The sequence below is a fragment of the Emys orbicularis genome, chromosome 6 (assembly GCF_028017835.1).
Source record: "Emys orbicularis isolate rEmyOrb1 chromosome 6, rEmyOrb1.hap1, whole genome shotgun sequence".
Classification (NCBI taxonomy): domain Eukaryota; kingdom Metazoa; phylum Chordata; order Testudines; family Emydidae; genus Emys; species Emys orbicularis.
The window spans coordinates 120721008-120748299 of record NC_088688.1 but is presented as its reverse complement, the minus strand read 5'-3'; the positions used below and the strand labels follow the sequence as shown (position 1 = coordinate 120748299).

The following is a 27292-nucleotide window of genomic DNA, read 5'->3' as shown; positions in this document are numbered from 1 at the left end:
TACCAGATTGTATTTCTAAATAACATTTAAATCACTTTGTTTCAATTTAACAAAAATCTTTCTATGATCATGAAAACTGGCAACTAATGTATCTAGTACAGGGGTAGGCAACCTTTCAGTAGCGGTGTGCCGAGTCTTCATTCATTCACTCTAATTTAAGGTTTTGCGTGCCGGTAATACATTTTAACGTTTTTAGAAGGTCTCTTTCTATAAGTCTATATTATATAACTAAACTATTGTATGTAAAGTAAACAAGGTTTTCAAAATGTTTAAGAAGCTTCATTTAAAATTAAATTAAAATGCTGATCTTACGCCACCAGCCTGCTCAGCCCACTGCCAGCCTGGGGTTCTGTTCACCTAGGCCGGCAGCGGGCTGAGTAGGGCCTGCGGCCGGGACCCCAGTCCTGGGGGTGGGTGTTTCAGGGGTCAGGGCAGAGGGCTGGGGGGAGGGGTGCAGGGCAGAAGGCTGGGGTGTGGGGGAGGTTCAGGGATCAGGGCAGAGGGCTGGGGTGTATGGGGGGTGTAGGGCAGAAGGCTGGGTGTGTGTTGGGGTGTGGGGGGTTCAGGGCAGAGGGCTGGGGGTATGGGGGTGCAGAGCAGAAGGCTGAGTGTGGGGGGGGTTCAGGGCAGAGGGCTGGGGCTGTGGGGGTGTAGGGCAGAGGGCTGGGTGTGTGTTGGGGTGTGGGGGGTTCAGGGCAGAGGGCTGTGTGTGGGGGGGTGCAGGGCAGAAGGCTGGGTGTGTGGGGGGTTCAGGGCAGAGGGATGGGGCTGTGGGGGTGCAGGGCAGAAGGCTGGGTGTGTGTTGGGGTGGGGGGGTGCAGGGCAGAAGGCTGAGTGTGTGTTGGGGTGGGGGGGTGCAGGGCAGAAGGCTGAGTGTGTGTGGGGGGGTCAGGGCAGAGGGCTGGGGTGCTCGGCTCGTGGGGGTGCTCCCAGCCCCCTGCCCTGAGCAGCTCATGGTAGGGGTCTGGAAGGGATATGCCCTGTTCCACCCCCTTCCCCCAGGCTCCGTCCCTACCTCTCTCTGCCTCCTCTACGGAGCTGTGTGGACGCTGCCGCTCTTCCCCCTCCCCCTCGCTAGGGCCATCAGCTGATTGGCCAGGGAAGGAGAGGAGGCGGGGCAGGAAAGCACCACGCTGGGGGAAGAAGTGGGGGAGGGAGGAAGCTTGGCTGCTGCAGAACCAAGCTTCTGCCTCCTGCCCCCACAGGGGTGGGCGGGGGGGGGCTGAGTGGGGCTGGGGGCCGGGACCGCATCAGGGGAGCTGCTTGCCACTCAGAATCGGCTCGCGTGCCGTGTTTGGCACGCGTGCCGTAGGTTGCCGACCCCTGATCTAGTATTTTTCAGCAAAGCCAACATGAGGTAGGTATATAGTTTTTTTTCAAAAACCTTTAAAACCATCGTCCTTGTAATTACAAATCAGTACTGTTCTACAAAAATAAATGTCAGTGAAATTTCGTGTTCCTTATAAATGTTGGCTCAAAGACCTGTAAATTTGGCTCCTAATTCCTTTTAGTAGACTATAATACAGGCAAAGATGACCAGCTAATAAACTGCATGTGGTTCAAGCACAGGTTTTTGGGGGGGCCTGTGACGATGCTTGAATAATAATAAATAAATAAATAAATCTGGCATCATAAGTGAAGAACTTGTGAATTGCCTTCCTCAATCTTTCATCAGTTTGATAAGCACCTGCAACCTAACAATGAGTGCCAATCCTGCAATTACTTGAATAATTTACATTTTTTTAACTGATCCCCAGTCCATATACTGCCTGCTGATTCCAAAATCTGTCAAACTTTTCTTACCTGTAATTAACCCCAGCATTTTAATGAGTAGAAAGAGAAAGAATAAGGGAAAAGTACATTTAGTTTCTGTATACGTCATGTTGGCTTTGCTGAAAAATACTAGATTTCATGATCATAGAAAGATTTTTGCTAAGTTGAAACACAGTGATTTAAGTGTTGCTTAGAAATACAATCTGGTACTTAAATTTTATGGAAAATAGCACAAAACTGATGACTCATGTAGATGCTTTAATATTTTCTTCCAAAGCTACCTATTTGGCATCTAAACATGTACAACCCTACACCTTACCTCCTCATTGTAGTATTACGTCACTAAACAAGGGAACAAAACCGTGGGCATGTTCAGTTTTGCAAATAAATGACCTGTGAAAGTGGAAAAAACAGTCATTGTCTTAATTTCGGGTGGAGATATAAACTTTCAAAATACTTCTCTAAGATGGATCCTTCTTGGGTTGCCATTATAAAACATTGAGTGATTTTCCCCATTTCCCTGTTTCTCATAATGTGAGTCTTACTTCACTGTATTTCCTTCATGTTGACCCTGTCATTGCTTAGATACAAGGTGCACAAACAAGATATGCAATAAACTAAGGAGCAGACAAAATAGCAGTGGATACCATAGTGATAGTCTTTTATAAGAACAGACGCCACTAGCTTTCTCCTGGACACAGCTAATAATTCCCTCTATATATCTATTTAATTTCTAGCATGTATAGTAGATTTGACTACTCGGCACCATGTTAAAGAAAATTAATATGTAAACAAAGAAACAAGCATCCAAAATAAAATATTCTGTGGCTTTTATTTTGAAGGAATGGATAATTTCTTTAAGGGGGTGATGAGTGAGAGAGTAGGTCACCAAATATTCATACTCTGATGCTGGGCGCAGAGCAGCCTCCATGAGGAGGGCCCTTAATCGAGGAAGAGGTTCCACAAAACATGGAAGGAAGAGGGTTTTATTCTTGTTACTTCCTCATTCCGAAGGCAAAAGAGGGCTTCAGACTTATCCTAGACCTGCGCCACCTCAACAGGTCTCTCAAAAAGTTGAAATTTCACGTGGTCTCCCTGGCCTCCATCATTCCCTCCCTGGATCCGGGAGATTGATATGCTGCCCCCAATCTAAAGGACGCATACTTCCATATTCCTGGGGCACTGGCGTTTCCTCCTTTTCATGGCTTGGCTGCTGCGTGGCTAAATGCGCAGGAACGGCAGTGCTCATTCGAAGTCCAGCAAGTCCTGTTGGGAAGTAGAAAGCCCTCCACCAGGGCCACCTACTTGGCCAAATGGAAGCGATTCACCTGATGGATGGTGAATAAAGGGGTTTGTCCCGAGCGAGCCCCGTTGAAGATCATTCTAGACTATACCTCCTGCACCTCAAGCTTCAGGGCTTGTCGCTCTCATCCATCAAAGTCCATGTAGCGGCCATTTCGGTCTTTCACCCACCGATCGAAGGCAGGTCGGTTTTCTCTCAGGACATTGGTCAGATTCCTCAAGGGCCTGGAGTGCCTCTACCCACATGTCAGGGATCCTGTTCCTCTGTGGGACTTGAATCTGATGCTGTCACGGCTCATGGTCCCCCCCCTTCAAGCCTTTGGCTTCCTACTTGCTCCTTCTCCTCTCATGGAAGGTTGCGCTCCTGGTCGTGGTCATGTCGGCCCGCCTGGTATCTGAAATTCGGGCACTTACCTCTGAGCCACCTGACACGGTCTTCTATGAGGACAAGGTCCAGCTAAGACTTTCTCGGCCTTCCTTCCTAAGGTGGTCTCTCAGTTTCATTCGAGCCAAGACACTTACTTACCAGTCTTCTTTCCGAAGTCGCATAAGTCAGAGGAGGAGCACAGGCTACATACCCTGGATGTCAGGAGGGCTCTGGCCTTCTACACTGAAAGGAGCAAACCTTTCTGCAAGCCTTTCTGTAAGAGGACACAATTATTTGTCGCTGTGGCCTTAGGCTGAAAGGTCAACCTGTTTCCGTTCAGAGGATTTCCTCCTGGATCACGGCCTGCATTCGCTTTTGCTATGATCAAGCAAAGGTGCCGCCCCCGGCGATCGTCACCGCCCACTCGACCAGAGTACAGGCCTCTTCGGCAGCCTGTTTGGCACACGTGCATATCCAGGACATCTGTAGGCGGCCACCTGGTTGTCAGTCCATACCTTCACATCCCACCATTTGCTTTTGCAGCAGGCCCAGGATGATGCTGGCTTTGGTATAACAGTACTGCAAGCCTCTAAGCGGTGAACTGCAAGCCCACCTCCATAGATACTGCTTGTGAGTCATTTAGACTGGAATCGACATGAGCAAATGGTTACCTACCTTTCGTAACTGTTCTTCGAGATGTGTTACTCATGTCCATTCCCCACCCTTCTGCCCCTCTCTCGGAGTTGCTGACAAGAAGGAACAGAGAGGGCACAGGGCTGGCGGCGCCTGATAAACCGCCACGTGAGAGCGCCACTCCAGAGGGCGTCACAGCCAGGGCCGGCTCCAGGCACCAGCTTGGCAAGCAGGTGCTTGGGGCGGCCACTTCGGAGAGGGGCGGCATGTCCAGCTATTCAGCGGTAATTCGGCGGACGGTCCCTCACTCCGGCTCGGAGCGAAGGACCTCCCGCCGAATTGCCGCCGCAGATCGCGATCGTGGCTTTTTTTTTTTTTTTTTTTGGCTGCTTGGGGCGGCCAAAACCCTGGAGCTGGCCCTGGTCACAGCCAGCCCTACGGATACTGCTAAGGCAAAAGTCTCCGACAACTGTGCACGTGGGCGCGCGCACACCTGGAATGGAATGGACATGAGCAACACATCTCAAAGAACAACAGTTACAAAAGGTAGGTAACCGTTTTTTCCTGAAGCAAGTACAGAAATTTAAACCATTTTAGATACATTTTCTAAGGTTTTTTGCCTTCTTTCAGAATGGGCTTGATAAAGTCCTGAGGGTCTGCAACCACATAGTCATAGTGATAAGGATTTAGAGAGAGTAGAACATTTTTAGATGAGGTTTTTTTTCCCCCCCCCCCACCTCTTCTCCATTTCTCTGCCAACACACAGCTATGTTGACTCCTCTCTGGATGTGGTGGGATCTTTGTTCAGAGTTGCTGACAAGTTTTTCTGCACTCCTTTAATTATGTGAGATCTTAAGAGATACCTGAGAGGGCATTTAACCTAACACCTAAGAAAAACCTTAGGCCTTACCCTTAAAATTGCCTTTGGGGCTATCTAAGCAAGGAAAGAGAGGGAACTTCATGCTCTTTAAAGCAGGGATCCCTACCTGTGTGTTGCTCAGGAGAAAGTTCATTCTTTTTTCTCTTACCTTCTACTTACTCAGGAAGTGTTTTTACCTTGTTCTGTTTCCATAAGACTCACTCTTTGGGACATTGTAGAATAGTAACTTATCTGTTAATTGGTTTTTCCAGAGTCTATCATAGATGGCTCACCTGTTGTGGTTATTGATTGATTGATTGATTGCTTTTGTGGGAGTGGAACTAGGGCGATGTTTTCCTGGACTATTTTCTATGCAGCTCTTAGAAGAAATAGAACTGTTGGTGCTTAGGAACTGTAGCTGAGCTGTCAGCCAGTCTATCTACATTACTCCCAGCATGCGGCAGCACATCTCCGCAGCAGCACAGTTTACTGCAAGCACATCAAACCTATCCTCTGGTCCCTATGGTGGCTTCATATAGAATACCATGTCAAATTCAAGGCCTTGTTCCTTACCTTTAGGACACTCAGTGGTTTGGGCCCATGATACCTAAAAGAGCACCTAAAGCTCTGAGATCAGGACTTCAGTCAGCAACTCAGGCACAAGGGAGCTGTCTGCCTCCAACACAGATGAGCTTTACACTTGTGGTAGAGCTTTGTCCATGCTGGCTCAAGACCAGAACAAACTTCCACAGGAATTAAGAACCACCAGAGAACTTTAGTTCCAAGTGCAAGGGACTGTTCTTCAACCTTACCCTTTGCTAATATAAACGTACAGCTCAGCATACTTATATTTAAAGTTTTCAAAGTTCCATCCAGTTTACCCCTGGGGGGAGGGGAGGAAGGGAGCAAGAACTACATGTGAGAGATGCAAGTTATGTTGCTTAAATGCACTTGTAGAAGGTGCCCATGTGCTATGGTGATGAGGGCTGAATAAGAGCTTGAATAGAATAGGGAAGTGACATCTCGAGTTTTGCTTTATTTCCTGTCTCCTCCTGATGTCAAAAGGAGCTGCGTATATTATCTGGGCTAATATTAAAGTGACATGAAGAAATCCAAATTTACAGAAATTGTTCTCTCTCTCTCAACTCAGTTTCTCTCTGATCCTGCAGTGAATTTATATTTCTGTGCCACTGACACTAGTCTAAGAAACTGTCAAACCAGAATTATGCAAAATCAAGTAGCTGGATAATATGGATTGCAAAGAGACAGGAGGCACAAATTTGAAATATTTTAATTAACTAATGTAGTAAATTCAGAATCATGAAAACAAAGTCTTATATCAAAGGGGTAGCCGTGTTAGTCTGGATATGTAAAAGCAGCGAAGAGTCCTGTGGCACCTTATAGACTGACAGACGTATAGGAGCATGAGCTTTCGTGGGTGAATATCCATGTCTTTGGATGCATGTGCATGTGCGGAAGAAGTGGGTATTCACCCATGAAAGCTCATGCTCCTATACGTGTGTTAGTCTATAAGGTGCCACAGGACTCTTTGCTGCTTTTAAAGTCTTGTATGTTTTTCTAAAGTGACCATTACTGTGGTATATTGCTGTTAATTTTGTAGTTCCAAGTTCTGTTCAAAGTAGGAGTAAGATCCACTGTCTTTCCCTTCTTTGGAGTCTTTCTGTTTTGTGTTGATATGTTTTTCCTGGACAAGATGAGGTTTGCAGAATGCCCTGAAGCTGGAAAGAGTCATGTTGGATCTCCTTCTGGTGTGCAGTTCCATAGATTAGGGCTGTCTGCTGAGAAGCCCCTAACTTTTCAATAAAATGGCTGAGAAACTTACCTTGAACTTATTACTCACAAGTGGTGAACTTAATTTATTAAAATTGCATAGTAGCCTATACCCTACAAAGTTTGTTTAGCTTAACTGTTCTTGGATAAGAAATCTTCGTGATATAGTCACTCTTTTAAAAAGCTTTAAAAAATCATATTTTACTTGTTTTGACGTTGGGCTAACAATATTGCATAACATGAATCACTTATCTGTAAATAAGAATTTTGAAGTTTTTGGATAGTTTATCTTGCTTTTACTTTCAACAATTCTGTCTTACTTTGTCAGCCTGACTCGTTTATGCTAAGCCCATGTTGTACAAAAGTTGTGCAGCTTTAACTATATGAGCATGCTACAAGTCATACTAGTTAGACGATACAACTCTCTTTGTGCTGTACAGGACAAGGAATAAGCTGTACTGGTGTATAAGCAATGCATTGTACTTGTATGACTTTAAATAAAAGGAAATTCACACCTTTAACCCAATGTTATACCAGTACAAAATTTCTGTGGACCAGGCCTTACTATGGAACTGCACACCAGAAGGAGATTCAACATGACTCTTTCCAGCTTTAGGGCATTCTGCAAACCTCATCTACCAGGCTAGAACATGGAATGATCAGGTGATCATTAATCCCTCGGGTCGGATTCTTGAAAATGGACCTGCGGCATGCCACTTCCGCTTATCTTTCTTTGGTTTCTTAGAATGTGAGCATTGATATAGGGAAGAGATTTCTCTTGCTACACAATTTTTTTTATTGTACCTTTCCTTATGCAGAGCATGTTACTTTTGTGGTTGTTCATGTTAATTTTTTCAGGTAATTGCATAGCTGAAAGAGAAATAAGTCCCAAATGAATAACTAAATGTGTAGACTTAATTTCAGGCAAATTTACAAACAAACTGAATCATGTTCTTATGTTTATTTCGAGACCAGAGTTCAGGCATTGCACATGCATTTTATTTGTCAGTAATGTGATCAATCTTCACATTCTGTACTAAGTCTGATATTTATTTACGTTAAGGCCACTTTGCACTGCTCTGCCAGCATAAAGGGACCTTACACTCACTTTAAGCCCTCTTTACATTGCTTTGGCAGTGCCAAATGGCCACACGTTAAATGAGAATCCGACCCGAGGGATTAATGATCACCTGATCATTCCATGTTCTAGCCTGGTAGCCATTTTGTGGTGGCCTTTCTGCTGTCTTCATATAACTTGTAAACTATTGAGTGAAAGAAGTTTTCAATCCCAAAAGAATGTTTTATTTGGAGTTAAGGTGACTGACTGGTAAAGGCGTTTAATTCAAGTTAGCTAGGGATTTGCGGATCATTATTCCTATTTCTATATAACAGAATCTGAAATCATAACTGGTAATCTGTGGAAAATGTGTAGCCTCTGATTTTTTTCTTTTGTTTTTTGTGATGAGGTGCTAGGAGGAGTACTCAGGTGTGCTTGTGCAGAAAAGATTTTGATGAACAAGACAAAGTCAGTTCATTTATTCTTTCCTAGTGGTGTTGGGGTAGTTCTATAATGAGTAACTTTAATTTACTACTCTCGAGCCAACATCCACAAATTCCTGTGGTCTGTTGTTCCAAAAAAACCCAAACTAATATCACTGCCACTATTTTATAGTGCAGTTTAAATGTGGAAGATGTCCAAGGCTTAAAAGCATGAGTCTGATGCATCCTTTAAGGAGACCAGGCTCTGAAGAGGGGGGCCATACAAGGCCCCATTCCCTGTGGATTGGCACAGAGAGAGATACGCAACACATACTGACCCAGTAGGTTACAGTAATATTCTAGAAAGTAAGGATCTTTGGCTGAAGGTGATGGCTAGTCTGGAATGGACCAACAACTTCTTAAAGGTTGCTGTTAGTGTGGATTTGTATTTGGGTAATAAGCTGTTTTTCAAACAAACAAACAAAAAAAAGATGTGAATGGTAAATGTTTTGCCTTTTTAAACTTTACAACCACTTTTTTCTGTAGGCTCTGGATGGCCAGAATATCTACAATGCATGCTGCACTCTGCGTATCGATTTCTCCAAGTTAACAAGCCTTAATGTAAAATACAACAATGACAAAAGCAGAGACTTCACTCGCCTTGACCTTCCTTCTGGCGATGGCCAGCCCTCCCTTGACCCCAACATGGCTGCCGCTTTTGGTAAGGAAACCTCCCTTCTAGGTAAATATAATGGAGCAAGTAACACTCTGCTTTTTATGTTGTACTGCCCTTTAGGAATTTCCATCCTCATTTCCCAAGGTTCCTAAAGGAGAGTGACACTAGTGAGTCCAAAGTACTTGATGCCAATAAAGTGTATATGAAAGTTAAAGAAAAAAATCTACTCCTGGAAAATAAGTGAATACCTTAAACTGAATTTGCCCAACCAAAAGTTCTTCAGACTTTTAATGCCAAAAGCTTTTGTTTCAAGGCATTCTGTGAACATAATTATTTACTCACCACAGGGCAAAATTTCCTTAGTAGTATTCCAGACTATCAGAAGTTGATCCAATAAAAGATATTACCTCAGCCATCTTGTCTCTCTAATATCCTGGGACCAACACAGCTACAACTATACTTCATACATGAGTAAATACTGTGCATCAGACGGTCTAATTACACAATAGTCTACAACCGATACTTTGGTTCCATTAGGATGCTTGAAAATTGTAAGTATTTTAGAGAGTCTCATGATTTGTTGGAAAGCTGCACTTTAAAAAACACCCCCCTACCCCCCAAAACTAAACCACAAAATGTACATTACTAAAGGTCTGGTTCAGACTTTCAGAAGATGAAAATTCAGAGATTATTGCCAGATGCTGTACAGGGTGGTATAAGAACCCCATGTTAGGTATATGTGGTATTTTCTGCCCCCCATAAGATCTTATCCTGATCTCTTAGTTAAAGATTGCCTTGAGAGCATGAGGTTTAATATCCCTTCCAGCATTTATCATTAATTATGATATTTCTCGATATTTTTGGTATCCATATAAATGTGGTGGTGGTCTTTGGAATTTGGTATGTTCTCAGCCTCAACAACTTCTGGTGGCAGTGAGTTCCACAGTTTAACTATGCAGTGTGTGAAAAAGTATTTCCTTTCATTGGTTTTGAATTTGCCATCTTTTAATTTCATTGAATGTTCACTCAGGAATGAGGTATGGAAATAAAATTTTCTAAGTAGGTATGGTTTGTGGGGGAGGGTGTGTGTGTGTAAGATGAGTTTAAGTGAAGTATTGGAATATGAGCTGCTATGCTTACTGATCAGCTTTTGTAAAATTTAAAAACTGGAGATGTATTAAGTAGTTTTAACAATTTATTGTGGGTAAAGGTATTAATTGAGTGATACTAAGGATTTAAAGGGAGATGCATTGACCATATTTGAGACATGTTGTAGCCATATACACTTGTATTCCACAGGGCTGCTTAACAGTTAATGCACTGCAGTTATTGTAGCAGAAGAGACCCAAAGATCCAATATATTGGCTGTGGTGTTGGTCTTGTGGCTTTGGCAATTTTATTTAAACAACCTCAATGGTAATGGAAATTATGAAAAAGAGGCATTTGACTAGCTGAAGAAGGTGTAGCCATCTGTGCTATTTTGACAACTATTTCCAGCTCTCTTGGCAACCAGCAGCTACAGCTGACAAGTGAGATTTCTAGCTCTTGGCTGTTGGATGGGTCTTCATTAAGGGCCAAATGCTTCCCTTGTTATGTAAAAAATAAAATATATTTCTATAGTGCAGTCCAACTGGTCAAAGTGCTACAAACGGGTAAGAAAATCTTATTTTCCTCTAGCACAGTATAACTTTCTGATGTAGTCCTGAGAGATGATGCTCTTTGCTGTTTGGTTGTAGGGGTTTTGTTAGGAAGTATGCACATGATGAAGTTAGCTGTACTTGTTATTTGGCAGTTGCACTGTTTTTAAAGTAAGTAAAAATGAAGCCATTGAATATTTGTGTAATAAAATAAGAACCATTTCTGTTTAAAAACAAAATTATTGTAAGTCATCAGTACGGTATCATGGAAACATTGGAGTCTCTCAATGCTTAAGATTGTTCCTGTTACAAACCTGGTAAGTTGTGTTGAATCAGGTTTAGCTAATTTGCCTGAAACTTCAGCAAGAGGGGGAAGAGTGATTATGGTACAATAGATTAAGAAAAGACTTGGATATGATACAGGGTTTACATTACATATTTGTGTGCTGGGACTGGTACAAACACCACCAGGTCCTGTCTACTTAACAAATAACCCATAATTCTCCACCAGTGCAGCTGCACCAAAAAGTGTGGAACTGCTGGTATAGATAGAATTCGGGCATCTTTACCACTGTCATCTAACCCTAAGGGTTTAATATGTCCAAAATCACAAGAAGCCTTACAACTGCGGGCAGTAAAAAATTAAAATTGTCCAATTTCTAGCATCTGGCACAGAGACCTTTATTTGAAAAGCTGGTGAGAATTAGATACGTGCACATATGAAGTGACAGAGGCGAGGTGTTCCTGTCTGGAGAAATAGGGGTCCAGATTTTCCAACAGTGGTAGCATGAGTGGAAGTGGTAGTACAGACAGAGCTCCAGTGTCTGAGGATAAAATGAAATGATAGTGAAGAAGCTGGAACCCTGGGCTTGTTATATAGCAAGTGGAGGCTGCAATGATAAAGCAAGCAACAGTGGTGGATAATTATCAGTATGTACGTTTAGCGATTTTAGCCCTTATTTTAGGATTTGGATATTGCAGTTTAAGTAATTACTAAAAACACTGCTGTATTTAAAACCATTTGAATGTTAAACATTTTTGTAGATACCTCGTGTTAAAAACTTCTGATGCATTTTGGAATAAATTTGATTTGAAAAAGCTTTTTTTCCCATAAGGCATAATAGATTTTCTGAGAGTTTGCTTAGAATCTGCAGTCAACTAGATAGCAGAGGATTTTGTACATATGCTAGAATTCCTGATCTTCCTGTTTTAGTTGTATTCTATTCTTGCGTGTCTGTCTGGTATCGGTGTCCAACATACAGGTCCCATCTGGCAGAATAAAAGCCCTTTGTCATTGCTTCTTCAGTAATGAATGATAATGGAAACTAGAACTGTGAATGAATGATTAGTACCCATATTGCCAAAACTTGTCAGTATAATGCACCAGTGCATGTATTACAAGCATAAAATGTGATGTGATTAATGCTTTGCATTGTTTGTATAAGGGACACTTTGTGACTACAGATAAGAGGGGAGTAGGCTGCCAAAATAATTTATGTCAGAGCTTAGGTGTCTGCTTCAGTTGTCAATGTGGTAATTCCTACAGTATTGCACTATACCCACTAATATCCATATTATTTTAGGAAATGTATCTAATTCAAACAGTGTAAATTCTGATTGTATCTTTTAACCTTGTAAATATTTTTTTTCAAACATCAACTTTGGTTGTTGAACCTGAGTTCTGTAAAATACAGTAAAACCTTTGGAAGAGTATTATTCTGAAATGTCCCTCTGTACTGATAATTTTTCTATTTGCTAAATGTGTTGGAATAGATTTTAATTAGATGTGTCTGAATTCTAGGCACCCCAGGAATAATCTCTTCACCATATGCCGGGGCTGCTGGATTTGCCCCAGCCATTGGCTTTCATCAAGCTGCAGGTAAGTCTTTATTTTTTGTTCGGTAAATTTGAAGACTGCCTTAAATTGTTGAAATCCAGCTAGTTAAACAGAATGATAATGCAGCAATATCAAGATCTATAAGTATTCATAAAAAGCAGTCAGTCTACCTCTGTTTGCATAGCATACTACCCAAAGTATTACTATTTAAATAAACTGTAGGAATTATGTGTACTATTGGTTGTCATGATTAAGGCTACGTTTTTATTCACGGAGGTCGCGGAAGTCACAGAATCCGTGACTTCCAGCGAACACCGTGAATTCAGCCCTGTCGGCCGGGAGCTGTGGGGTCCCCCCAGAGTTTCCAGGTGGGCAGGGCTGTAGCTCCCAGCAAACACGGGCACCGGGGGCCCCCAGAGCTGCCCAAGGCTGCAGCTCCCAGCCGCCTTGGGCAGTGGGGGCCTCCCCGCAGCTCCCGGCCACCGCGGGGAGGGTCACCACGGTGCCATGCTAGGGGACCCTGGAGCTCCGAGCCCTCACAGGCGGTGGGGGGGCCCAGAGCTGGGAGCTGCCCCCACAGCTACCCAACCTCTGCAAGCGGTGTGGGGACCCTGCAGCTGGGCTCCCCATTTTGTGGGATATTTTTAGTAAAAGTCAGGGACAGGTCACAGGCTTCTGTGAATTTTTCTTTATTGCCCCTGACCTATCCCTGACTTTTACTAAATATATCCATGACAAAATCTTAACCTTAGTCATGAGCTACACTCTGTCATTTGTGCTCTGGCTTCTGATTCTACTAAGAAATTACACATAGTAAAAAGGGCTATTTGAAAGTGACAAAACTAGAAGTCTAATTGTAAAAATGATAGATTACTATGGCTTTTTTGCTTAACTTTTTGATATACATGCTTACTACTTTATTACTCAATATCTCCTTGCAATGTCACTGTCGCTTTATTTTGAGGTAGTGGGGGTTTGTATTTTGGAGTGACCATCATGAGAAGTGCAACACCCAAAAGCCTACAATTAAAAAGCAAGCTCTAGTAGCACTAATTCAACTCCCAAAATAGCCCACCTGTCCATGCGTGTCCCCCTAGCCTCCAACCCAGAGATCTGTCTGTTTTTGCTAGACAGTGTTGTATGACAGAAGGGACTGAGCCAAGAAAATGTGGGTGGATTTTTGTTGGGTTTGGAGTTTTTGTCCCAGGAAGAGAGCTGGAAACCATTGGTATATATCAGTCTTTTGGGAGAAACTAAAATATGCCTATGGAGCCTTTTATTATTGGGTGTTGAATTTATTTTTAAATAAATCAATGTTACATAATTTGAGCAGGTTTTTTTAGTCTTCTGAAATAGTTTTTCCACTTCCTTTGGGCAATAATTTGAGTATCGTTTTTCAGGTCTTTCAGTCCCTTCTCTTCCTGGGGCACTTGGTCCTCTCGCAATCACCACATCTGCAGTGACTGGACGGATGGCTATTCCTGGAGTTGCTGGTGTTCCAGGAAATTCTGTTTTGCTTGTCAGCAACCTCAATCCTGATGTAAGCTTGAATGGGTGGAATCAAACAATGCAAGTAGTTGGTAGTTTGATATTCGCATAGTATATATGTTAAAATATTTGTCCTAACATTTAAATTGGAAGTTAAACAAAGGAGGATAACAAATATTTTTTTACTTTGTTCATGTCAGAAATGGCACCGCAGCCACATCACTTGCTCTAAGTAATTCGCAATATTGACAAAGATTAGAACCATATGCTAGCTTCATAGAATCTCAGAAGAACATGGACATCCTCATTAGAAACAAATATAACATGGGGCTATAACAATGGACATACTAATTGGAAGAAGCAATCTATTGAGAGTCTGCAGCTCTTGCAGTCAGTAGACCTCCAAAGTGAAGAGAATACACATCTTACATAATCAAATACACTGAAACACAAAGCAAAGGCAGGCAACTGTTGAATAATTGTAAAACAGGTGTGGTCTCTTTAGGGAATGAGGATCCTCCTTGTGCTACTCTCACCCTTACAGAGGGCAGAGTATTCTCCACAAAAGAGATGGGTGAGAGCAGGTAGTTAAGGATGAGATAGAAGGGTGACCATGAGTGCCCTTCTAAACTCTTGTGGGTTCTTTTCAAACTTTCCCATTTTTCCTGGGGGAAAAAATCACAGGTGGTTTAGAATCCAAAAGTAACATACAGGCTTGTGAGTGTCCTTTGACATACTGACATTTCCAGAAACCACTTTTTTGAAACCAATTGATAAATGTGAACATGTAGATTTGTTGTGTATTTTTAAATATACCTACCTTATGATTATTGTTTAGTTTTATAAATTTGCAGTAAAATTATCAGACCAAAATATTATATAGCTATACGATTTCAGTATTTGTTTTATCTGAAGGTGGCATAGGTAGAGTTTCTCACTAACTTATCCCCAGTTCTTTGGAAACTTAGCATAAATATAAAAAGTGTAAAATATGTATTAAAAAGATGAGTCAGATCTTATTTACAAGTTTCTTCATTGAGTCTGTTTTGATATACTGTACATTTGTCTGTTCACAGACTAACTATATCATAGAAATGTAAATTAGCTGCTTGCTATTTCATACACTTCTTTCAGGTTCACCTAACTCATCATATCTCCAGAATTCTCTGATGGATGTCACTGAAATAGACGCACTTTTCTTCACATTACCAATATTTAACAATCTTTATTTGCAAAATTCTGATTGTACACATGCCTTTTAAGTACCTGAAATGATACAATGCTACAAATGTGACAAAGCAAAGAAACAGTACTGTATATATTCTGTTCATGATTTCCAGCTAGTTACTTTGTCTTCGTGCAAAGCATTGGGAAACACAGATTGTGAGCAATATTGCAGTAGTTAAAAAAAGTCTGTTTGAATTTTTATTTTGTGCTGCAGTGTATCCAGAACAAATTTATACACAAGCCTCGTGGGCTGGCCAAGGCCTGTCTGGCTACAAATACTGGCTTCAAAGTGGATAATCTTATTCTTGGAAAAAATCAGTCTGTTAAACAAGGCCAAACAAAATTCCTCCTACCAGGATTTCCACAGAGAACCTTGCAGAGCTCTTTGGGTAGGGAAGGGGCAAGGTTATGAAAATGAGCTTTCTTTTCTCAAACATTTAAACTTTCTGCATGGTTAGTCCTACACTAATCCTCCTTGCATTTGGAAACCGCAGAAGTTACTACATCCATTGTACACAATCCCACTGAGTGGGAACAGGGAAGAAAGGAGATAGAAAGATAACCTAAGACCTAACTTTTTAAAACAAATGTTGGGTTGTACCCTGATTACTGTAGTAGAAGCTGGGAGTGCCTCTTGCTGCTGACAACCAAAGATGATGACTCTCTCATTCCTAAGTGAACATATTCTGCTAAACCATATGCACATGTGAAACATAGAACAAAGATATTTGTAGCACTGCTGTTTTGTTCACTATTCATTGCAATTCTAAAAAGGCAATGCCAAGAACTTTGAATGCATGCTACAGTTTAAGCTAACCAGATATTGCCAAACCTTTTGAAAAGGTCATTTAAAACTCAGAACGCTGGACATGTGCTACTTGGAGAGTACCCCTGTTGGTGACTTTGTTATAAGGGTACCATTTGTGCTTCAATAGTTACTGTGTTTGGGACAAATTCTTCTCATAGCTGCATGCATACGATTCAACTTCATCCCCTTCCTGCATGTAGCTCCTAGCTATGCTGTTAAGCCTGCAGCGGGAGCTCCAGCAACAGAAGTAACTCTTGCATGATGCCTGAATTTAGGATGCTCACCTTGCCCTCTCACACTAAATATGTATTTATTTTTTACTAACAAATGGCAAGCCGGCATAGCTGAAGTTGGAGCTTGCGTCAAGATATTTTTAAGGAAAAGGGCTTCATTTCCTATGGCGGTCTGTTGTTACTGTTCATAGTTTCTAAAACGGTCAGATTTGGAATATAAATCTGTGTTTCCTCTTCTGGTTTAAAAAGAGGTTTATTCTTTTAAAAATTAGAGAAACCGTTGTTCTTCAAGTGCTTGCTCATGTTGATTCCAATTAGGTGTGTGCATGCCGTGTGCATAGTAGCCGGAAGGTTTTTCCCCTAGCAGTACCCGTCGGTTTGGCTTAGGTGCCATCTGGAGTCGCACCTCCATGGCGCCATATATAGGGCCCTGCTGATCTGCCGCCACTTCAGTTCCTTCTTACTGCCTGTGACGGTTAGCCGGGACGCTTGTTCAGTTAGATCAGTAGTTAGTAGTTGTACTTAGTTCAGTCATTATATAGTTAGAATTCTGGTAGGGAATTGTTTGGGGATACCGGGGCATGCCTGGGTCCCCGGAGCTTAAACACTGCATAGCTTGTAACAAGCCTATGCCCAGGAGCGACCCTCATACTTCCCGCTTGAAGTGTCTGGGGGAATTGCACCAGAAGGATCATTGCAAGATCTTTATGGGGATTTTGCCCCAGGACTCAAAAAGAGAGGGGACAACGGTTGACGATCCTTCTGAGGGAGGCCGTCCTCCGTCCTCACTCAGAGCTGGGTTCAGCTAAACCAACGCCTAGTTCCTCAGCATTGGTGCACAGTACTCCGGCATCGACATGGGAAACTTTGGTACCAAAAAAGGACTTGGATAGAGACGCTCAGCACCAGCAGAGCTCCCTCTACAGGGACTCCGCACATGGCAGTGCATGGTACTGTTCCTAGTGTCCCTCAAGAAGCCAGACAGGGTGCTGTTCACCCACACCGGGATGGAAGGACTCAGGCACAGTGAGATCCACGTTGGGCCACATAAGCACGGCACCACCTAGCCTGGCACTGTTGACTCCTGCTCTGAGTTGCCTTGTCACTCATTAAAATCATACAAGATACCATGAAAACGCCACCTCCCTGCCCCCGATGGTGAAAAGGACAGAGAGGAAGTATTTTGTCCACTCTAAAGCATTTGAACACTTTTATTCGCACCCACCATCAGACTCCTTAGTGGTGGCGGCGGCGGCAACAAATGAACAGGAACGTCAAGGGCACCAAGGTCCATCACCTAAAGCCCAAGATGCGAAGAAGCTGGACCTTTTCAGGAGGAAAGTGTATTCTACCGGGGGCTCCAGCTTCGAATTTTATCTTGGACTACCTTCTGCACCTGAAGCAGGATGGGCTTGCTTTGTCATCAGTAAAAGTCTACTTGGTTGCCATTTCCGCCTTTCACCCAGGCATGGCGGGCCAATCGGTCTTCACCAACCCAATAGTTGGATGCTTTCTTAAAGGACTTGACAGGCTATACCCTCAAATACAGCAGCCAATCCCAGCCTGGGACCTTAACCTGGTTCTTTCCAAATTAATGCGCCGCCCCCCCCCCCCCCTTTGAACCACATGCCTTTTGCTCTCTCTCTCTCATGTAAGGTAGCATTCCTGGTGGCAATAACATCTGCCAAGAGGGTATCTGAGCTTAAGGCCCTAACGTCTGAGCCGCCTTACACAGTATTCTATAAGGACAAGGTTTAGTTTCGGCCACACCCAGCCTCCCTCACGAAGGTCAACTCCCAGTTTCATGTTAATCAGCATATTTTTCTCCCAGTTTTCTACCCCAAGCCACACGCAAACAGCCAGGAACAAAAACTCTACTCTTTGGATGTTCGCTGGGCATTCGCCTTCTATATTGAATGGACAAAGCCGCTTCAAAAATCCACTCAACTATTCATCACAGTAGCAGACAGAATGAAAGGGCTTCCAGTTCTTCTCAAAGGATTTCATCACGGATTACATCATGAATCCGGACATGCTACGGTCTAGCGAAAGTACCTGCTCCCATGCTGACGGCGCACTTCACGAGGGCACAGGCATCTTCAGTGGCATTCCTGGCCCAGGTTCCAACCCAGGAAATTTGCAGGGCTGTGACGTCATCCTCAATCCACACCTTTACCTCGCATTACGCTATTACTCAGCAGGCTAGAGATAATGCAGCCTTCGGCAGAGCGGTGCTTCAATCAGTGAACTCATGAGCTCCGACCCCGCCTCAGAGTTCCTGCTTGGGAGTCACCTAATTGGAATCGATATGAGCAAGCACTTGAAGAAAAAACAGTCACCTACCTTTGGTAATTGTTCTTCGAGATGTATTGCTCACGTCCATTCCAAGACCCACTGTCAGAGCAAGGCTGGCAAGAAGGAACTGAAGTGGCAGCAGGTTCGCAGGGCCCTGTATACAGTGCCATGGAGGTGCAACTCCAGGGGGGCGCCTAAGCTGACAACGGGTACTGCTAGGGGGAAAACTTTCCTGCTACTGTGCACGCAGCACACATACACCTAATTGGAATGGACGTGAGAAACACATCTTGAAGAACAACAGTTACGAATGGTAGGTAACTCTTGGTTTTTTGCCTCCCCGCCACCCCCCCCCCAAATTTTGTACATGAGCCTTGTTTTTACGGTTAGGCACCATTTATAAATTAACCCTAAACATTTTATAACTGTAATAGTGGACACATAACTTACTGGATATTTGGTTCTGAGTGGACTTTGTTTACTCTTCCTACAAATACCTCCCTAGAACAGGCGTCATTTTTTGAGGATAGCATTAGGCTGAGATGGGGAATGATTAAGAGAGAAAGCGAATCTGTACCCCAAATGGCCATTTGTAATTTTATAGTTATCTTTCTGGTCTACAGGAAATAATGCCCATAATTGTGTCCCTTATGCTCTATGTTCTTCTATCGGGGTAGCCGTGTTAGTCTGTATCCACAAAAACAACGAGGAGTCCAGTGGTACCTTAAAGACTAACATTTATTTGGGCATAAGCTTTCGAAGTGGGTTTTTTACCCACGAAAGCTTATGCCCAAATAAATCTGTTAGTCTTTAAGGTGCCACCGGACTCCTCGTTGTTTTTATGTTCCTCTAGATTCTGATTCAACAAACCACCCCTGTTCATAAAACACTGAAGCATGTGCTTTACATTAAAACATAAGCTTGAGTGCTTTAGTGAATGAGAACTTGTTTGAAAACAAGAATTGGTTCATGCAGATTATTTTCATTTAGCAGCTACTTACACTGAGTTTAAAGTAATTGCATACTCTGTAGCAGGGGTTCTCAAACTTCACTGCACCGTGACCCCCTTCTGACAACAAAAATTACAAGACCACCCCAGGAAGGGGGAACTGGAGCTGAGCCCACCCGATGCCCCAAGCCAGGGGGCCAAAGCTGAACCCCAAGGGCTTCCGCCTGGGAAGGGGACCTGTAATCTGAAGCCCAAGCCTGAGTCCTGCCACACAGGGCTGAAGCCCTGGGGCTTTGGCCCCAGGCAGTGGGGCTTGGGCTTTGGCCCCAGCCCTAGCAAGTCTGACACCAGCCCTGGCAACCCCATTAAAACGGGGTCGCGACCCACTTTGGGGACATGACCTACAGTTTGAGACCCGCTGCTCGGTAGTAGGCAAGTTCTTACTATTGCAAAAGATGAAGAATGGAGCATATAGGGTTGTGAACTATTGCAAATTTTATAATTGCCTATTGAAAACATTTTGCATGTTAAAACGCATTATGCTGCGTCCATTGGGGCAAACGGATGAAATTATTGGGGAAAACATGAAAAGAATTATTCTTTAAAAAACAAAACAAAACCCAAGCATGATGTTTTTACCAGTTTGCAGTGGTACTTGGTAACCAAAATAGTTGGCTATAATTACTTACGGCATGAATTCCTTTTATATATTCAAATGGTGTTAAAATGTGTTTTGTCTTGTCATTTATACAGGCTATCACACCTCATGGGCTCTTTATCCTATTTGGTAAGGTTTTTATTGCCTCTACTACTACAGAACATTATTTGAAATGTACTGTGAGAAATCACAGGATCAGCATTGTTGTTCATCTGATGAACTGTTTTAATTAAAATTTCATTTTTATTCCTTATCCAGAAAAACATAGTTACCCTGTCCTGTCAAATCGCTTACATACAAGGCAGGCTTGCATGTTTTCAATCTCAAGGAAATCCCAAGAGAATATGCTGGGTTTAATATGACAATAGCTTGGATCAGTAGTCACAGAAGAAAAAGGGGGGGGGGGATTTCAAAGCAGAAAAAATAAAATAAAATGGTGGATCGGCCTGGGAGGGCTAACCTGGATATGATGCCTTAGTGGATTCTGAGTATGTGCTACCTTTCATGTTTGCCTCCCCTTCCTTTGTGTCACCAGAGTTGGGTGGGGAGACAACGTCAGAGGAAATAAAGTGAGGGCTTCATACATACACGGATTCTTTGTTCATGTTTTGTTGGTATCTTGAATGATCCTGTCTTTTTTATTGTTGTCAAATTTAGCAGTTAAAAATAACTGTCTGTGATGTTAGTGTAACCCACACACCTCCTGGGTGTGGTGCTCTGTCCCCTCTAGTGGCACCGAAACCACTTAGAGATTAATGAGCCTGCTACAGCTTTAGCTAAGGGTCATGTATCTTTTAGCTCATTTAGTAGAGGCACATGCATTTAGCTCTAGAGGTCCCGGGTTCAATCTTGCCCGCGGATGATCCGGGGTCTGTCGGTGTTAAATTAGCACTGAAAAAGATGCTACATTTATTCACAATTCCTCACTCCTTCAGAAAAATGCAGACAGACGTAACCTTGAAAGCTCTTCATACAAAGCTCCTTGCCCAACTGTTTTAAATAGCTTGATTATTCTCCATTTTTGCTGATGAACTTCAGTGATATAAACTTGACACTTGAGTGTTTTGCACTATAGATAATCAGATGCTCCAGACAAGTTAATACATTGAAAGTACCTTTTTTGGATTTCCACAGGTGTCTATGGTGATGTACATCGAGTAAAGATCATGTTTAACAAAAAAGAAAATGCTTTGGTTCAGATGGCAGATGCAACCCAGGCTCAACTAGGTACTAATAACCAGATTTTCATGGGCATGTTTGTTGTACTGATATCTGCAGTTTCCATTACAGCAGTTAACAAAATTAACAGCTGATTTGGAGTTTCAGAAGAGCTCTAGGTGTCTGCCATTCCACAATTCGCTATTCAGAATTACTGTTCAATTACTGCCTTAAACATACTAACTGGCTACAGATCATAACTTTTTTTCAATAAAATGTTCTGTTACTTCAGGCACTTCTGACATAACTTAAAAAAAAACAAGCAAACCAAATCAGTAGTAAAACCCACTAGCAAAACCCAGCCTCCCATCAGTACAAAAATGAGTTTAAAACTCATTTGTTTGCTCAGGATTTTGCCAGAGCAATAAGAATGCAGAGTTATCTACAATATAGGTTAATAATGGGATGAGTATATTTGAATTTCTGTTGACAATAGTGAGTTGTAGACATTAGTAATTTTAGTGCATGCTCTGTCTCAGTGACTGGCACAGGAATATCAAAATACCTAATTTAACATGTTACTAAGCTTTTTGTTCTAAAGTAAGAAGTGAGTCTCTTCTGTAGTACTCAGAGGAAAAGCTACTTTGGTGTGATACTAGGAATACTGTGCCAAAATAAGTTAAAGATTTTGAAAGTATTTTTTCTATATTTTAAATATTCAAATGTTCAATCAAAAATAAAACTGAAAAATTGGATTAGAAGAATCTTTGTATTATCATTAAATTAAGGTTAGAGGTTGTATTACATCCATTATGGTTATCTTTAGAGTTTTTTGCTTTATTTAATGTTGTTAATAGTTGCTGTTATACTTGAGAAGCTGATATCCAGCTATAAATGGCACTGTTGGATAAGCTTGAAATTTTAGTCATTCAAACGGTGTGGGGATTTTTTCTTAGTCTGTTTTCCTGTTCAGATATTACTGTCAACATTTATGTTCTAGCTATGAGCCACTTAAATGGACAGAGACTTTATGGAAAGGTGCTCCGGGCAACTCTTTCAAAGCATCAAACTGTTCAACTTCCTCGTGAGGGACAAGAGGACCAAGGTCTGACTAAGGACTATAGCAATAGCCCTTTACATCGCTTTAAGAAGCCTGGATCTAAAAACTTCCTAAATATCTTCCCTCCATCTGCTACTCTGCATCTCTCCAACATTCCGTAAGTATCCAAACATGCACAACTCAATTTGAAAAGGAACTTGTCTGTTAAAAAATGAGATTTTTTTTTTTTAAACATCTGTAGCTTGACACAGGTCTGAATATTTTCCTTTGCCTTTTTCTGTTTGCTAAGATTTAGTGATTCTTTTCCCCATGCTCAATGCTTAACCAAAGAATTTTCAGTGCATTCATTTCCAAATATAGCTTTAACAGTGACAAAGTCCTGTGACAGTTACTCCTGAAAGGGACAAATTCAGTTTTAAGAAGACCGAGTCCTTATAGTGCACTCAGCAATAACTACGTGGATACAACCTGTTTTTCTCTTAGTCTGCTGCACAGATATTTTTTGCAGACCATATCCAACATTGTATATCTGTGCTGAAGGCAAAGTTCTTGAAAACCTGTTACTAGACTTTGCTAAATAACATACGATAGTCATATTATATAATGAACATTATTTCTATGTAATGACTGTGCATGTAGAAATGGTGTAATACACATGTGATTGTTTTAAGCCACTGTTTCTTTTTCTTTTTTCTCTACCATTTTAAAGGGAATCTGACAGAATTTAGACTGAACATTAGGAGATGGAATCCAAACTAGCTTGTTATCTTTCTGGAGAATTAGTAACTTCTAATATTGCAGCATTGTGCTAGAACATCAGAACCAGAAAGTGAGCAAGAAAAAGAAAAACTGAGCTAGTTAATACCATCAATTCTCAGACAAGCTTCCTTAACACTGCAACTGTGGTTGTACATAACATTACCTTAAAGGAACATTGTTTCAAAAAGGGAGGTGGGTGGGGGGAAGCCTTACCAAAACTATATTCAGAGGACCACATTTTAAATAAAACAACGTACTTCGAAAAGTAAAAATGTCCAAATCATCTTAACTTATAATTCTAAAATTCTAGAAATCTGAGTTCTGAATGAATTCCGTGCAGTTGCATTTTTGAACAATGCAGGGGAAAGCCTGAATGTTGTCTTAGGAATTTGTAGAACACTGAAATGTTAAGTCACAATATAAAAGTCTCGACACATGGGGCCAGATTTTGTACTGACTTAAATTGATCAAAGCAAAATTTGGACTGTGGACTGTCAAACTTTACACAGGAAGCCTGAAATGGAAGTTCAAAAGAACAGAGAGAGTATAAAATCTATAACAGGATTATAATTAATTGGAGCATTTTTTCGTTTTAGACCTTCAGTTACTGTTGATGACCTGAAGAACCTTTTTGCAGATACTGGATGTACTGTGAAAGCCTTCAAATTCTTCCAGTAAGTTCTCAGAGCAGATTAGAGCATTTAATAATTTTATTATAGAAACTTTAATCCTGATGGATAGTGAACTGATGGATAGTGAACTGTTTTTATGTATAGAAACTGTGTATGTGAAGATAACTATCTTTGCAGGGAGTTTTAGAAAACCGTTAAATCATAGAAGATTAGGGTTGGAAGAGACCTCAGGAATGTTCAACCCCCTGCTCAAAGCAGGACCAACCCCAACTAAACCATCCCAGCCAGGGCTTTGTTAAACCGTGGATACTAACACTGTACAGTACTGACAGAAAATGAAGTACAATATAGTATCCAATTAGTATTGCATGGGACTCTTTTGTGACAGGATGTAGATGCCCAAATTGAAATTTAGACAGAGCACTAGAAATAACTCCCCTGTTCATTTTAAAGAACTATGGGGTCTAAAATCTCATCTGAAAGATACCAGTTGCAGCAGTACTGTGTCCTGAAACACTATTTTGGGGCATCGATTGAATACCGATTCATAGGCAAGAACGACTCCTTTCAAATGGCCAACACTTAAACTCTCCTTAGAGGCCTTCCAGCCATATATATTTATCCTTTTTAGCTTTTGATATGCAACAGGATCCTGGAACAAAGTGGGACCACAGCAGGCCATCTGCTTGAAGATTTATATAGTTCTATCTGCTTCTATTTTTGTTTTAGTAGGTACATCTCTTGTTCTGATTCTTTTATTATACAAAAGTCTCAGCGGATAATACAGTGGCTGGAAAACACTATCAGAGGTTTTTTGGGAGGTGTTGGTGTAATCAGGAATTGGTTAGAATTAATTTTGTTCTTCTGTTGAACTTCAGGAAAGATCGCAAAATGGCTCTCATCCAGTTGGGCACTGTGGAAGAAGCAATCCAGGCTCTCATTGAGCTTCATAATCATGACCTTGGGGAAAACCATCACCTCAGAGTTTCTTTCTCCAAATCTACAATCTGACTTTTCTGTGAACTTTCCTATTAAGACTGCACCACAGTTTCAGTAAAACCTTCAGACAGAGACTGAAACAGCTAAGACCAACTCTTGCCTCTTAAAAAAAAAAAAGGGGGGGGGGGAAGAAACTCATGCTGAGTTTGATGTTCATGTGTATTCGTGTACACAGTAAAGAATCAAGGGATGATCTTTCCATTTGTTTTCTGCTAGTAATGTGGTCATAGGTTTAATATTCCTCCAGAAACAGTTTCTTCTATGGAATTAATCTTTAGCAACAATATTTATAGTCAAATTCCCTCCTTTGAATTATATTTCAGGAACACCCTTTTAGTTTTTGTTCCAAATTAGCCTTACATGACATTTCCAAGCCTATTTAAAATATACCATTCAAAGAATGCTTCAGATGAAATACTAAATCTACTCCTCTGTACGGATTAAACACTAATTTGAATGGGAAAGAGTGCTTGAGTTTCTCAATGAAAAGCAAGCTTATACAATGAATATCTATTGAACAATATTTTATTGAATGGTATATCCATATATTGGCTGATCTTTCTGAATAGCTTATGCATTTTTTAAAAATCTACAATTGTTTGTGGGGGTGAAATTATTGGAGGAAAGGCAGTGCCTTGTCTCTCCCTGGAGTAAAGTAAAATCAAAATAAGTGAGATCTTTTGAAATGTGGTATCATTGACACTTGTAGCTAGGAATAGAATTATGGAATGAAAGCTTCAGATTTTTGGGTTTTTTACCATGAAATGATGTTGTGTAATATAACTTTGGAGCAATTGAAAGGAGAAAATAGTCCTGATTTCACACAGTTTTTAACATTTCTTTTCAGAAAAAAAATGTTTACAGTCTTAAGGAAAATATTCAGGTCTATCATATGGTTTGACAAATTTTTAAAAAGTTATTTTTGGTAAGGTCGTCTTTAGAAAAAAAAAATTAACCTCAAGGGTTTTTTGTACCACTATAATCTCTAATACTTAAATCAGAATTACTGTGTATTTACTTAATTTCTTATTACGTGCCTTATTATGTGCTTATGATACAATAGCTTAGAGTTTTATCTAAAGTATCTTGAAAACTGTATTGTGGGCTTGGTGAGAGATTTTTTTCTTGATCAGTTAGTTTTTAAGTGTTTTCATTGTGATTTTAAAAATGTTTTTTCAATAAGTAATAGTCTGAATTCAATTTTTTGGTGCTTTGGTGTAGAGATGGGGAGGTGGGAAGAAGGATAACTCAGTGCACATCCTGTAGGCCTCTTCAAATTTACCTGGTTACAGTTGGCTGACACCAATATTTGGCTGTAAAAAATTAATTCCAGTTTCTGGATCTTATCTAATGTTTCATAATATTTCATCTCAGGACTCCTTTTTTCCCCTCAGTACTGAGTTTACAGTACTAAAAGGTTGACTTGCTTTCCTTCATAAATATCATAACTTCAATACTGAATGTCCACTTCTGTTTGGAGAGCAAGTTGAGATGCAATTCTTACTATTTTTGTTGAATGTAGGTATAAATTTTAAAGTTATTTCTATGATTGTATTAAACAATGTTACGTTTTTTATAAAAAGAAATATCCTTTTTAGAAGTTATGTCCGCAGAAATTGGATTGAGTTTTTAAAGAGATATTCCTCTCAAACATAAATGGTTGTTTATTTCTGCTTTTGTAACTGCTATGAAAGTAGAAAAGATGTAAAGTTTTTCTGCTGTAATGGTCTGTGGCACTCATTCATCTTGGTTTTTCATTAAATCTATATTTTCTTTCCCTAATCCCAGTTGAGGATTGTCAGACAGGGACAATTCTGCAAATTTATAGATCCACACTTATAGGAGGGTGATGGTCTCTGTAGCAAAAATTGAGTAACCATCCTGACACAGAAGTTAGATACATTGTTTCAAAAATTTCTGTAGAATGATAGGATAAGGAGCAGGTTATTGACTTGGCTTCCTAAGTTATATAGCTTTTTATGTTGTACGGTAGGCTGATCAGAATGATGAAGTTGGCAAAACTCTATACATTTTATTGTAATATAAACATTGTTTGACAGCAGGTATGTCTATCGAGATAGATGTGTATATTGCATAGGAGGTGTGCACACGATGAGTAAATATCTTCAAATATATTTATTTACTGAAAGATGTAAAGAGACGAGGGAGAAGTATGAGGGGAAATTTTTGGCATTTGTGATCCTCTCTCTTGCCACCTTCAAGTAGCTGATCCCATGTGGGAAAACGTCAAGCCGGTTTCTTCAGAATTCACAAAAATGTGTGGGATTCCTTGGTTCCACAACATTATCTTAAAATAAAACACTGCATTAGGTTGATTTTTCTAGTAGAATCTAGCACCCTTCATTTTCAGATAGGCCCTTCTTCAACAAGGTATTTAACACATCTTACATCACAAGTAGTTTCACTGATGTCAGTGGGACTATTCATAGGGCTTTCAGGCATGTGTACCTTGCTGAATTGGGGCCATAATGAATATGCCTCCTTACTGCACTTGTTGATGACATCTGCATAATTTATTAAAACATTGCCCATGTAACTTGGCCAACACTGGGTTTTTTTTTGTTTGTTTTGTTTTTAAAGAATTGCTGCTACCAGGGAAAGGAATTATATTGGAGATGAATGTAATTGAAGCCAGGAAAAGCAACCTTTTA

At 41.1% G+C, this 27292-nt stretch overlaps 1 protein-coding gene across 2 annotated transcripts in view; it reads left to right on the top strand.

Moving 5' to 3' along the window:
- Window positions 1–26434, top strand: part of PTBP3 (polypyrimidine tract binding protein 3) — a 106827-nt gene extending 80393 nt beyond the window's left edge. For both annotated transcript variants that reach the window (XM_065406012.1, XM_065406011.1), the window contains 8 exons: window positions 8751–8925; window positions 12319–12396; window positions 13755–13894; window positions 20108–20141; window positions 21147–21239; window positions 22171–22387; window positions 23586–23663; window positions 24500–26434. In XM_065406012.1, the coding sequence (XP_065262084.1) occupies window positions 8751–8925; window positions 12319–12396; window positions 13755–13894; window positions 20108–20141; window positions 21147–21239; window positions 22171–22387; window positions 23586–23663; window positions 24500–24632 (948 nt within the window). In that variant the 3' untranslated portion in view covers window positions 24633–26434. The remainder of the gene's footprint in view (window positions 1–8750; window positions 8926–12318; window positions 12397–13754; window positions 13895–20107; window positions 20142–21146; window positions 21240–22170; window positions 22388–23585; window positions 23664–24499) is intronic.
- Window positions 26435–27292: the final 858 nt, after the last annotated feature.